Source organism: Dermacentor andersoni, chromosome 3, assembly GCF_023375885.2.
Source record: "Dermacentor andersoni chromosome 3, qqDerAnde1_hic_scaffold, whole genome shotgun sequence".
Lineage (NCBI taxonomy): Eukaryota > Metazoa > Arthropoda > Arachnida > Ixodida > Ixodidae > Dermacentor > Dermacentor andersoni.
Genome location: NC_092816.1, coordinates 225,496,063 through 225,510,878, shown reverse-complemented (window position 1 = coordinate 225,510,878; position 14,816 = coordinate 225,496,063). Strand labels below are relative to the sequence as shown.

The following is a 14,816-nucleotide window of genomic DNA, read 5'->3' as shown; positions in this document are numbered from 1 at the left end:
TAGTTCAAGTGTACGTTTTAGTGCGGTTATGCTGGTATCACGAGAGTAATTGGAAGTTATAAACCGAGCAGCACGATGTTGTATTGCTTCTATGTCATAGGTTAGATATGATTGGGAAGGATGCCAGATAGATGGCGCATATTCTAACTGCGGACGTACGAATGTCAGATATGCTAGCTTTTTTATTTCTGGTGATGCGGCTTTCAGGTTGCGTTTTAAATATCCAAGGGTGCGTGAAGCGTTAGAACAGATGGTGTTAATATGAGTTGCCCATGATAGTGTCGATGTCATGTGAACGCCGAGATATTTGTAAGACGGGGCATTATTGATAGGAGCTGAATTTATTGTGTAGGTGTGACTGGTTGAGCTGTGGTTGCGGGTTCGGAATGACAGAGCTTTGAATTTAGTAAGGTTAAGCGGCATGTACCATTTCTCGCACCATACTGTGATGGAATCGAGATCCTGTTGTAGTGCGGTGATTTCATTCGAACCTTTGATTGGAGAATATAGGACACAGTCATCCGCGAAAGAGACGTAAATTATTCTTAATGTTAGCAGGTAAGTCATTGATGTAGATGAGGAAAAGTAGAGGTGATAAACCAGCGCCCTGTGGCACACCCGATGTTACGCTGCTAAGAGATGAATTTTGGTTATTTGCAGAGGTAAACTGTGTGCGCCCTTTTAAGAAGTGTTCAAGCCAGGTAAGCAAGCTATTTGGGATTCCGATAGATGCGAGTTCTTTAAGTAGGTGATTGTGGGAAACGCGGTCGAATGCTTTTGAGTAATCCAAGAAAATGGCATCAATCTGCAAATGTAGGTCCATGAAATATAAAATGTCATGGGTGAACTCGGCGAGTTGGGTCTCGCATGAAAATAGTTTTCTGAAGCCGTGCTGGTGAGGGTAAAAGAAGTTGATAGATTCCAGGTGAGACATTATTAGGTTGGATGAGATTATATGTTCTAGAAGTTTAGAAGGAATGCTGGTGAGAGAAATTGGGCGATAATTTATAGCACGGAAGTGGTCGCCAGTCTTGAAGATTGGTACGACATGGGCCTTTTTCAAGTCGTCGGGCAAGCTTTCAGTCTTTAAGGACTGCGTAAATATTAGATGTAGTACCTGGCCAGAAATGTTACTGGTGTTAACTAGTATTTTGGCGTTAATTCCATCACACCCGGCTGAGGTGGTTAGTTTGAGTGAATTAATGAGGCTACATATGCCATCAGGGTCGATCTTGATGTCTGGCATTAATTTTACTGGGAGTGCTGGTATTGGTTCAATGAGAGTGTCATTAGTGTTGGAGAAAACTGAGGTGAAGTAGTCGTTCAGAGCTGACGCGCATTTCTCAGAGTTAATGAGATTACCGTCCGGATCTGTTAGTTCAGTCTGTCTAGAACGTGTCTTTACTGAAAGTAAGCGCCATAATTTGTTGTGGTTTGATCGTAGAATCGTCAGAAGGTCATGATTAAAGAAGTTACCTTTGGCTATCGTCAGCTCCTGAATATATTGGTTAGTGCACAGTTCGTATTTTCCCCATGTTTCTGAGTTATTTGTAAGCTTAGCTTTTCGGTAAAGCCTTTTCTTTTTAGTAAGGAGAGCTTTCAGTCGTTCATTAAACCATTCATTGTTAGAGTCGGTTTTCACGAGAACTCTTGGCATGTATCTAGCTTCCAGGTTGAGCAATACATTTTTATAAAGTTCCCAGTTGCTATCGACAGTTCTCGATAAGTCAGACTGCTGAAAATCATTAAACAATTTATGGAGTTCGTTATTTATGGCGTCAATGTCCACCCTTTTGTAATCTTTTATTATTTTTGTTGTGGGTGACTTTTTCTTAAGCGCTACTGTCATGGAGATATGGATGAGGTTGTGATCGCTAAGACCGGGTAGTGTGGTAACGCTCTTTAAGCTATCAGGGCAAGATGTGAGCATAAGGTCAAGGGTGTTATCCCCTCTTGTAGGACATGATATCACCTGATGTAGCTTGAAGTCTAGAATAAGGTCAATAAATTGTTTAGCTTCGGATAACGGTGACCTGTTGGTTACAGAAAGCAGAGGCCAGTTAATGTTAGGGTAATTGAAATCGCCAGAGAGGTGAATAGGTGCGTTAGGGAATTTGTCAGTGATGTCGGTTAGTGCTTTACGGAGTGAATCGCAGAATGACGGATGGCTGTCCGGCGGCCTATAGCACACGCCAAAAATTGTTTTTCCAGCCCCATTGTAAGCGCAAGTCCACAATAGTTCGAGGTTATCATCCCGACTGATCAGGGAAGATGAGAAGGTGTTTCTGATAGCTAATAAAACACCCCCTCCTCTCCGGTTGCTCCGATCATGGCGATACAGAGCATAGCCGGGATTCGGAGGGAAAATTTCGCTATCTCTTACATCTCCGTTTAGCCACGTTTCAGTTAGTACTATGATGTCGGCATCGATGTCGTGAGTGAAGCTGCGAAGTTGTTCTCGTTTGGGTAGCAAACTGCGCATGTTAGTGAAGGCTATGTTAAGGAGAGGTAAAGATGAGGGAAGATTGTGGGATGAGGTTGAAGTGATAGGCTTCGTTGCGCGTCATTGCACGTTTTCGTGTCCTGTTGTTTGGGATGCGCTGTTTCCATGCGCCTTTATGAATGGTCTCGTAGCCTCAATCACGCTGTCAGCAGTAGGGTCGTAGTGATAGCGCTTATTGTTGACGAGCAACTTGTCTACGTGTAGTTTGAACGCACATTTTTGTGGTCGTATGAAACCTAACAATTTAGAACGTGCGATGCGAGTAGCAGGAGCGAAATCTTCACGTATAGCGAAGTTAGTTGCCTTTAGTTTCCGCCCACAGGCCAGAATGTTTTCCTTTGATTTGAAATGAGCCAGCTTGATAATTATCGGACGTTTTCTTTCAGGACGGTATTTGCCTATGCGATGGGCACGTTCAATAGCGTTTGGTTCTAGATGCATTTCCAGCTTGCTAGCGCAGAAATTGATTATTTTTTCCTCAGACTCTTTCCATGTTTCTTTTTCATTGTCTTCCAGTCCGAGGAAAAGCAAGTTATTACGGCGCATTCTGTTGTTTGTGTCAGTGCTCTCGGCTTTTAGCAGCGCTATCTCTTTGATGGCATCATTCAGTCGAGTCGCAATTACTTCGTCCTGATGGTCATTTTCTTGCACAGAAATACGTTTTGTCAGTGCAGCAATTGTGTTGTCTTTGAGAACGTTGGCTTCTCTGAGCTCATTTATATTGGTACGTATTACTGAAATTATTTCTTTTAGTTCTTTGATCGTCTGTGAAAGGGATGAAACGGTGTCTCTGTCGGGGCCTGGGGTAAGTTCAACATCTCCGGAGGGCAAGAGGATTAGATCGGACAGAAACGCAAATGCAACAGCTTCATAGTACAGACGTACAAATCTACATCACTTCAAGTCGCAGGGGCACGACACCGCGAAGACGCAACGATTGTCGCTACGAAATTCCTTAGTATTTTGTAAGTAAATAACCTGGAAGGTTAGGAAAGCGATGAGCATCCTGCGTTCAACGGTGTCGTGCCCCAGTTGATCAGCTTTGCCGCGCCGATTAAATACAGCTTGGCTTGACCCTGTGACTGGTGACGTCGCCTTCGTAGGGCGTTGCCAGGTGAAAGAAGCTTCTGCCGCTAAAACTGGACTCGTCTTCACACCTTCGGTGACGAGAGGCGGACGGGTAGCCCAGGGTTGTTGTGGCTTCAGGAAAGGCGATCCGGTTTGCAGAGGGGGTTCCGGGGTAGGGCATGTACCAGCGCAAGACCAGTACGGCAGCATCTGGAAGGTTAGGAAAGCGATGAGCATCCTGCGTTCAACGGTGTCGTGCCCCCCTCCATGGATTAACACACTCCTCCATGGCCTCAAGTGGTCCATCTGTAGGTATTACTTGTATGACGTCATCGTTATCGCTCCTATATTTGTAACGCACCTGGAGCGCCTCTCACTCGTCCTTTCCGTTTTTCACAATGCTCGCCTTCAACTTAATTTCTCTGAATGTCACTTCGGACACCACCACATTACTATGCTCGTTCATCCTGTTCACTAATCTGGTGTGCGCCCACATCCGGACAAATTTCGTGCCGCACAGAAGTTTCCCGTGCCAACACAATGTACAAAAGATGTGCGTAAGTTCGTGGGGCTGTGCTCCTACTTCCGCTGCTTCCTGTACAATTTTTCGGAAGTCGACCGTCTTCTTACTGCACTTCTGAAGGTAGACGTTTCATTTTTTTGCGGGCTCTTCACAAGCAACCACCTTCTGCAACCTTATCTCTCTCCTCACATCCTCAACCATTCCGCCGCACTTCAGCCCGAACGCTCCAACAGAAGTCCGCACTGATGCCAGTGGTCATGGCATTGGTGCCATTTTGTGGCAACATCAGCGAGGCGACGACCGCGTGATTGCATAGGCCAGCCGTCTGCTTTCTCCAGCAGAGCGGAATTATTAAATCCCTGATCATGAGTGCCTTGTACTTGTTTGGACAGTGGCGAAATTTCGTCCTTACTGTGTCGGCGGTCATTCGTGGTCACCACAGACCACCCCTCTGCTGGCTTTTGTTTCTAAAAGAGCCCACCAGTTGCCTAGGTCGCTGGACACTACGCCTGCAGGAATGCTCGTACAAAGTTGCCTACAAATCCGCCCAATTACCCGAAGATGTTGACTGCTTGTGCGGCCACCAGTGGGCCCTCTTGATGTTCCTTCGACCGATGCTTCTGCTTCTGTATTTTCACCGTCTGCTTTCGCTGACCTCGCTACCGAGCAGCGCCAAGATCTCGACATACGTGGTATCATGGACAAGCTCGAATCTTTGTCAAGCGATCCCTCCCTTCGCATGTTCCTACTCACGGACGGCACTCTATATCGGCACAGCACGCACCCTTGTAGGCATTTGGTGCTGCTTGTCATTCCCTGGTATCTTCGTACAACTGTTCTATTCCAGCTGCATGGTGTACAAACTTCTGGTCACCTCGGAGAACCTCGTACGTGCGAGCGTGCCTAGCAACGATTATTTTGGTTTGGCCTGCACCAGTCTGTGCGCCGCTATTTTGGTTCTTGTGTGTTATGTAAGCGCCGGAAGAAGCAGTCTGTGCACTCCGATGCTTGACTCCAGCCTTTTGACGTACTTTCGAACCCTTCTATCTTGTTCATGTAGGCGTGCTGGGGCCTTTCTCCACATATGAGTACGGAAACGAGTGGATTCCCGTCGCGACCGTTTAAACAACTCTGTTTTCGATCACCAGAACTCGTCCAACCTTCTGTGCAACAGACGTAGCCGACTGCCTGTTCCACACCATCCTTATTCACCATGACGCTCCTCGTCAACTTGTCAAAATGGCCACGCGCGGCAATTTTTCGTGTATTCGCGGTCTTCTTTGACGCTCATAAAAACACTTTTACAAAGTATGTTTTGATAAACACAATACTGTATCGGGAGTTTTTCATGTTGCTCTATAATTTTCTCATCGACACTAAATCTATATTTCAGAAGACGATTTAATTTTTAGACAAATAATGTAATCAGGCGGAATGCAAAAATTCTCTGGATATCTCCAAGCGCCGGCAAGCAACATTATCTTGGTTGTGCCCAGCTACGTGGCATCTGTACATACTTATATATTGCTGCATGATATTTGGGACACCCCTAATATTCTGGACAAGCCGAAGGGGAGAAGCGAAGGATGAAGAAGTCGGAGTAAAACAGGCGATCTGGCAGGCGGGAGATTGCCTGCTTCCAATACAATTGCGCAGTCGCAAATCGTTCTTCAACGCACAGTCATACTCCCGGGTTCTCATCCTTCAGCGCAAGTAAACGAAGCAGCGCCCGGGGATGGCATCAAAGCCCCCTCCGCGGTTTCCGTCACCACAAGCGCTCTTGAGAACGTCTACCGTTTCTATTCATTGGCAAAGCAGCTGCATGACATGGCCAGCTCCATTGCTTCAGTCGTTCAAAGCGCTGCGCTCATCCGGGAACGTCGTGCCGCGCTGTTACAGAGCGACAAAATGCACCACGTGAACCTGAACGGGTGGTATACAGACGGGCCACCAACCTCAGACATCTTTTCACCTCCTTAAAAATTAACTCAGCTAACTTCAGGGGCTGCGCACCATGCGGGAAACTTGGATGCAAATTCTGCCTCATGATTAGTAGCGCTAATGTTGCCATGAGCAGTGCGCCTTCATTTTCGTTCAAAATCCTCAAAATCCAAGGAGATAACAACTGCTACACTTGTAACGTTGCGTATCTACTCGAATTGAGCACTAGCCGAGCACAATAGACTGGACAAATGCAAACCCCTTTTAGGCTGCGTTTTAATAATCACAAATCACATGTAAAATTCATACCGCAGCTGGCCCTCTCCAAACGTATGAACACACAGGCCATCATTTCGAAAAATTTAACGCCACTATTCTGAAATCACGATTCTCCACTCTATACGACACAGAAGGTTGCGAGGTTGAAGCGTACACTAGAATAATATGCATGTAACCCAGAACTTGTACAATTCTCTATTGCAGAAATGCTCGTTCAAGAATTGATTAAGTCTCCTGAATGGCACACTGAATTGGGAAATGAGAAAGCTGCTAATCCGGTACGCTCATGGGTGGTCTCGCAGTCTGAAAAGAATAACATGAAGAGCCTGAGCGCCTTTTCTGCTCCAAGAAAGCTGTCTCCATTGCGCAGGCTGATTCAGCACTTCAGTTACTGTGGTGACTCAACGCGCCGGTAAAATGAGCACAGTATAATGTTTCACGATCGCACTAAATGTGAAGTCTACCAGGTTCTGTTAACATCTGGTGAGCTGTACGTAGGACAGACTGCCAGTAGAGTTAATGAAAGATTTAGCGAGCACAATAATAAAGTAAAAATAGATTGAGGATGCCGTCTTTTCATTACACTTTGGCAAGTGTGCATGCCAGCCCCTACAGGTTGAGTAGAAATAGTGACAAATAAAAGCAAACACGTGCGTGAACAAATAGAAGCGGAAACGATTCATCAGTTAGGCGAGAGTGCGTTAGTTCAAAGAATCTTTCAATATCCAATAATGAATCGAAATTTGGAAGTTCAGGCTTCGCGCTCTGATGGTAAGCTGTTAGGCTGCACAAATGAGCAATAAGTATATGCATTCTGCTTCCTAATAAAAGTGTGGGAAGTGGAGCACCATGCTGTTGTCTTTGGTTTAGTCACCGCTGTATTTTTACACTCTTTTTTAATGATGCACCAAGTCCATACTGCTAATACTAAAATACTGATCCCCAAATATTACTTTGTTCGTGCGAAAAAAAAATTTTTTTCATTCCAAGAAAGGTCCTCCAGGCTGGTTATGTTTTTATTGCATTTACGTCAAGTTGGCTTACCTTTAAAGATGGGAAATATCTTCTTCCAAATAGTTAGGCACCCGCTGCGGTAGTACTGACCCATGGCCAATTCCAGGTAAAAGAGAGGCAGGCCACCGAACATCAGCATCACAGTGTACGGAATCAGGAAGGCGCCTGTGAGGAAATAGAAATATTATTTTGAGTCCCAGGAGACGAATGTTGCGTGTCCCTTGGAGTGGGTAAAACTCCTTGGATTGGGTAAAGAATACGTAAAAATCATGGCGCGAAATGAGAAAGGCAAATGTACCGTTTATGCCGAAGGTGTGGCGCACCGCAAGGCGAGACAAGGGACTCAGAAAAATAAAAACAAGGACAAGCGCTCTTCTGCATCCTCGTTTCCCGCCTTTATTATGAAACGACCTTATTATGCAAAGGATTTTGTAAGAGAACAATGACCCCAAGTAAAAATGAAAACTTTTCAATGGCTTCTCGAATAGACCAGAGGCTATTAGAGTAACTGAAAAATAAATTATAAATAACAAATCTACACTGAGGCAGCCGGCGTTGCTAATTCGTTTAGTGATTACTTATATGGCATAAACGATAATAGGCCTGTAGCTTCATCGTGTCCTCTTACACGTTGCAGCCATTTTCTCTTTCCTGTCACCCCTGATGAAGTGGGTTCTACAATTCTAAATCTAAAAGAACTCAAGCGTTGGTTAGACAATATTTCTTATCACTTAACGCTGAGTGCTTCATATATTGCTGAAGCATTAGGCAATATAATTATTCGCATATTTAAACGTGAATATTTTCCTAGCTCACTTAAGGAGGCCAAGTTTATCCCGCTGTACAAAAATGGTGATATTACAGAGGTCCTAAACTATCGCCCTATCTCTGTTTTGTATTCAACTAACAAAATTATTGAAACATTTTTTCCTGATACGTATTAAGAAGTACCTAGACAAATTTAAGTTCCTAAATCCTTGCGAATCTGGTTTCCGTTCACGTATATTTCAACTAATTTAGCTTTACTATCATTAGGCGATTTGTTAAAGACTTCCATCGCCAACGGCGATTTCGTCGGTTCTGTGTTTCTTGATTTTAGTAAAGCCTTTGACAGCGTTAATCATAAAATTTTGCTCACTAACCTACAATGATTGGGTATACGTAGTCCACATTTACTTTTTTTTTTGGAGGACGCTTAAGCTTTAAGAGTGGAACGCGATAGCACTCAAAAATCCCCGACTGCCTCACACGCTTCCGGGCAACTGCAGCGCACGTAACCGTAGTGTTCACCGCGAAATGCTCGCGGCGAACGCTGTGCACGAAGGCGGGCTTGCTGGTACAAATGCGGCCTTTTCCGTCGGCCGCGATGCGGCTGAGGCTGGCCCCATCTGGAAGTGTTTCAAGGAAGCGGGCGCGCCACTTTGTGGACTTCGATATATTGGCGCGCCGGTGTGCGCAAATGGCGGACGCCGTCTTCGGTCTATGTATTGTAGAAACGCGGGAAAATGGGTTTGTTTGAGATCTCGCGTAACAGAATTATGTTTTCTCGCATATTAAAATTACAATCCGGGAGCTATCGCGTCTGTAGGTTGTGTGGAAGTCGTAGTTTACAATTCTTCTACGTATTTTAACCTAAGAAATACAATTCGTTCTGTCAATTTATTGGATAACATGGAAGACGTGGACATCTGTGGTTCGAAAATATTTTTGCCGAAGCGACGTCCGACACTGCACTCGACATGTCAATGCCGACACCGCATTTTCTGCGACACGGGCTCCTTAACGCTATCGCATTAAAAATTGTTTGATCGCGAACAGTCTGTATGCATAGGCGGCGTTCATGCAAATGTTCAGGCCATTATTCAAAGTGTGCAGCATGGCTCAATACTTTGGCGCAGATATTCGGGCAAGTTGGTTTGTTGCATCAATTCAAGTCATAGCGCTGGACTGACAAGGACAAGAAAGACGACAGGACGTGCACAATCTATCAATTGAATTTTATTTCAGAAAATCATGGTGCTGATACCGGCCAAGCGAGTGGACATCATGGCACGCGCAACCGAACATTTTCCAGATAGGCAGTTCCCTTTCTACTTACAGTAATCGATGAAGCACTGACGCAGTTAGCACCTTCATTTGCAATTAAGCTTGCTTCTGCAATTTACCTCGTATCTTTATTTATATTTCCAAACACTACTTCACAATCCTTAAACAGTGGCTTACACTCGCACTCATTGCAATGCACGGAGACATGTCCATCTCGACAAAAGTTCAATTTTTGCTTGTGTTCCCTTAGCCTATTATTGAGGCATTTGCCTGTTTGCCTTATCTACACTTTAGCGCCAGATAAAGGGAAGCGATAAACGACGCCTTGTACGCAATGCACAAATGGCGGCCAATGATCCTTCACGGATCCTCGGCGCGTCTTTTTCAACGGATCGGTGGCCTTACATATCCTTGATAGCTTTTGTGGAGCTCAAAATGCAGCGTCCACTTGCACTTTTCGGGCGATCTTCTTTAAACCATGCGGTATCCCATGCATGTATCCCATACAACCACTTTCTTTCTCCTATCGTGGCTGCGCTCGCGCTTGCCACCCGGTTCCCCTAGTTTTACAGCGAAGCTGTGTACCTCTACCGTCGTAGGAAATTTTGGTGTCGTTGTGGTAAGCAAGAACTTCCCATACGTGGCCCCATCCCGAAGGTAGTGCAATGCCGGGCCGATCCGCGTCAAAGGTGAAGCAGGCATTAAGCACTCCAAATATGTGGGCCGATCCCGAAGATAGTACAATGCTGGGCCGTCCCGTGTCAGAGGTGAAGCTGGCGTAATGCATTCGACATACGTGGGCCGATCGCGAAGTTGTACAATGCCCGCCGACCCGCGGCGGAGGTGAAGCAGGCGTTAAGTACTCGCCATACGTGAGCCGATCGCAAAGATAGTGCAATGCCGGGCCGACCCGCGTCAGGGGTGAAACAGGCGTTAAGCTGGAACCGCATGGCGCGTTTTCCGCGAGCGAAAAACGTGAGGCGCGGCGAACGCCCGCGTTGCCGCCGACGCGCGAGCACCCGCGCGAAAAAACGGAGCGGCTCTTTTGCCTCGCGTTTTCCGGGTTGCCAAACAACATAAACCGCAACGACATGAATTGTCTCTGTTACCGCATATATGATATGCCCTTAATCTTACAGAACACTACAATAAAAATAATCTTAGTGAAATTATACAGCGACATCTTTGTCCGAAGTGTATTTATCAAGCTTTATTTCAATCAGCAAGATTGTGTGCGAAACTGCGACTATGTACCTTCCGCATGCTGAGAGGCCGCTGCATGCATGGGCCGCTGCTTGTTTGCAACTTCACATAGAATATAGAGTGTCGGCCGCTTAATGCCGAGCAGAAGAGGCGATAGCTACTATTAAGGGGCATGCTGAGGGCATCTGCTATACCGTCTACGCTGAGGGTATCTGCTATAGCTCGCCAAGCCTGGTCACGTTTCATGTTCTTGTAATTGCGGTCGCGTACGTCCCACAGGACGCGACGCTTCTCCACTTCAGTTATTAGGGCCTCGTTGAAGGTTGCTTTGTGCATTTTAGGTGAACACGATGCGCGAACGAAATCGCAGTAGCACGCGATTTCTTTGACGCATGCTCCAGTTCTGCCAAGAAAAAAAAAATGCGCGAGAAAGGTTCTTTCGAGATGCGCAGAGAGCAGGGCAATCTGGTGGCAAAACCAAGATGCCACGTGACCAAATGCCACGTGACATACCTGAACTCTGATTGGCGGACGCGCCGCGCGACGCGTTTTTTTTTTTTTTTTCTACTGCGAGCAGCAGCACGCGGCGGCGCGATTTCGTGACAGATCGTGCTGGGCAAGCGTTAAAATGACGCGCGCGTCCCACCATCCGCGCGTTAATCGCGCCTGAAATCGCGCCATGCGGTTCCGCCTTCAAGCACTCGCCATACGTGAGCCGATCCCGAAGATAGTGCAATGCCGGGTCGACACGCGTCAGAGGTGAAGCTGGCGTTATGCACTCGCCATACGTGGGCCGATCGCGAAGAAAGTGCAATCGGCGTAGGTGCAGTTCGTCATTCAGGGGCCCACATACACAGCTTCGCTGGACATCCTTCTTTACAGAGTAGAAGGGCACTGAGCTTCTTTTTCAGCGCATTTCCCGCCACTGATAAAGGTACGTGGATAGAGTAGCTTGCTTCCAGTTGCCGCTCTTTTTCTCTCAAAAAACTCCCAGGTGGGGCCATGATTTGCGGAGCGCATTCACAAAACAACAGGTACGCGATTCCTAGCTTGACCAGTGACGAGGCATGCGGAAGCAGCGTCTTTGCCGCCCTATGGTGATATTACCCAACAGAAATGACTGGAGGGCAAATGGAGTGGATATCTAAAAACTGGATACCATAATTGTCAAGTAGCTCATGCGTAATTACCAGATAGTCAAAAGATGAAAGGAACACGGAGACCACGTCATATATATATATATATAATCGAGCTGTTTCAGTTTTCGACTGATATTATCACTGACCATAAGGACCATTGCCGCAAAATCTCTGTTTCAGAAGACACCATTATACCTGCCTGGTCTTCCACCCTTGTCAGTATCTCTTGTGACTATGTAGATGACGGCACAGTACTCTTCGCTCCGTCTGAACTCTTAGTTCGCCGCCGTTCACTACCACTGCCGTTCGCCGTCCTCGAGTTCAAAGCTGGCGCCTCTCTCATGTGCGTCTCCAACCCATCGGCTGAACCAATTACTTTACGCCGCCATGAAAGCCTTGGCAGAGCAGAGCCACTGACTTCATCTTCAATATTTGACACGATGGACGACTCCACTTATATTGCTGCTCTCGAGGAATCGCGTCCACAGTCCCTACCGGGTTCTTTTACGCCAGCTATTGCCAGTGACCTTACGACGACGCAGCGCGACGAACTTCTTCGCTTGCTCCAAGGCTTCTCTTCCTCCTTTGATTGCCAAGCAACATCACTCGGCCGCACAACGACTGTTTCGCACACTATCGACACTGGGAGCCACGCACCAATTCGACAGCGTCCCTACCGAGTATCGGCGACTGAAAGACAAGTTATCAATGACCAGGTGAACGATATGCTCAATCGCGGTGTCATCCAGCCTTCTAGTAGTCCTTGGGCATCACCAGTCGTCCTAGTTAAAAAGAAAGACGGCTCCATACGATTTTGCGTCGACTATCGAAGGCTTAACAAGATTACCCGAAACGATGTATACCCGTTGCCACGTATTGATGACGCACTTGACTGTTTGCAAGGAGCGGAGTTCTTTTCCTCCTTAGATCTCCGCTCTGGCTACTGGCAGGTGCCCATGGCGGACGCTGACTGTTCTAAAACCGCATTTGTAACACCAGATGGCTAGTATGAATTCACTGTGATGCCGTTCGGTCTGTGCAATGCACCCGCCACCTTCGAACGCATGATGGACGGCATCCTACGTGGCCTAAAGTGGCATACTTGCCTCTGCTACCTCGACGACGTTGTCGTCTTTTCCCCTGATTTTCCGACCCATCTTCGGCGTTTACATCAAGTTTAGACCTGTCTCCGGAATGCTGGTCTCCAGCTTAACTTAAGAAAGTGCCGATTTGCAGCTCGAAAACTGGCTATATTAGGCCACGTTGTTTCCAAAGAAGGCATTCTTCCTAATCCTGATAAACTTCGCGCCGTATCTGAATTTCCGAAGCCCACTAATTTGAAAGCACTGCGCAGCTTCATTGGCCTATGCTCCTATTTTCGACGTTTCGTTCGCAATTTCGCTACAGTGATCGCACCACTTAACCAACTTCTTCAAGGCGACAATGAACTTTCTGGTTGGTCGGTAGCCTCTGATGATGCCTTTACGACTCTTCGTCACCTCCTCACGTCTCCGCCAGTCTTGCGCCATTTTGATCCAAGCGCACCTACAGAAGTTCACACTGACGCCAGTGGTGTCGGCCTTGGTGCCGTGCTCGCACAACGCAAGAACACTAATGCCGAATACGTTGTCGCTTATGCTAGTCGTGCCCTCACGAAACCTGAGGCCAATTACTCAGTCACAGAAAAAGAGTGCCTAGCTATCGTATGGGCTCTTCAAAAATTTCGTCCATATCTCTACGGTCGACGCTTTGACGTGGTGACGGATCATCACGCTCTTTGCTGATTGTCCAACCTAAAAGACCCGTCGGGCCGCCTCGCTCGGTGGGCCCTCCGAATCCAGGAATACGATATCCGTGTCGTCTATCGTTCTGGACGCAAACACTCTGACGCCGATGCCCTCTCGCGCTCCCCAGTTACTTCAGACAGCAGCACTTCTACTTATAGACATGAAATCTCACCACTTGACATCCTGGACATGGCATCGGAGCAACGAAAAGACCCATGGATCGTCATGATATTCGACTTTTTATCAAATCCTCCGGCAACTTCGGCACCTCGAGTGTTACGCCGACAGGCGCAGCATTTCACAATCCGCGACGGACTTTTATACCGCCGCAACTACCAAAATGACGGCCGCAAATGGCTCTTAGTAGTGCCTCGCCACCTACGACAAGATTTATGCTCCGCTTTTCATTCTGACCCGCAGTGTGGTCACGGCGGAGTGTCAAAAACTTACACACGGCTTCGCCTACGATATTATTGGCGAGGGATGTACACCTTCGTCCACAAATACGTGCGCTCCTGCATTGCCTGCCAGCGACGCAAATGTGTCCCGCATCTCTCCACCGCACCTCTCCAACCACTTCCCTGCCCAGCTCAGCCATTTGACCGTGTCGGCATTGATATATACGGGCCTCTTCCATCTACTGGCGCTGGCAACCGATGGATTGTTGTGGCCGTAGATTATCTGACACGGTATGCCGAAACCGCCGCCTTGCCTGCTGCATCAGCAAAAGACATCGCCTCGTTCATACTAAACAACTTCGTTCTCCGCCATGGCGCCCCTCGCGAAGTGTTGAGCGATCGGGGCCGCGTATTCCTCTCAGACGTCCTGCAGTCACTCCTATCTGAATGCCAAATTATTCACCGCACTACTACTGCTTATCATCCACAGACCAATGGCTTAACAGAACGATTCAACAGAACTCTTGGTGACATGCTATCAATGTATGTTGCATCTGACCACTCCAACTGGGATCTTGTACTTCCGTTCGTGACTTACGCATATAACACTGCCTCTCAAGCCACTACTGGATTCTCGCCATTCTTCCTGCTTTACGGCCGCCATGCCTCGAGCACCATTGATACTGTTCTCCCGTACCGGCCGGACCCTGCTGAATGCTCACCTGTTTCTGTGCTTGCTCAGCACGCCGAGAAATACCGACAACTGGCCCGTTCTTTGACGTCTGCTCAACAGTGCCGCCAAAAAGAGCGCCATGACCTCAATCCTCCCCCTCACCCTTTCCCCGTCGACTCACTCGTGTGGCTTTGGGTCCCGCCTGTTGCTGCTCCTGGCCTTTCATCCAAGCTCCTCCCGAA

General features: G+C 47.3%; 1 protein-coding gene across 1 annotated transcript in view; it reads right to left on the bottom strand.

Moving 5' to 3' along the window:
• Positions 1 to 14,816, bottom strand: part of SerT (Serotonin transporter) — an 860,179-nt gene that overhangs the window by 780,454 nt on the left and 64,909 nt on the right. The window contains exon 2 of the mRNA XM_050183099.3: positions 7,359 to 7,493. Within this exon, the coding sequence (XP_050039056.2) occupies positions 7,359 to 7,493 (135 nt within the window). The remainder of the gene's footprint in view (positions 1 to 7,358; positions 7,494 to 14,816) is intronic.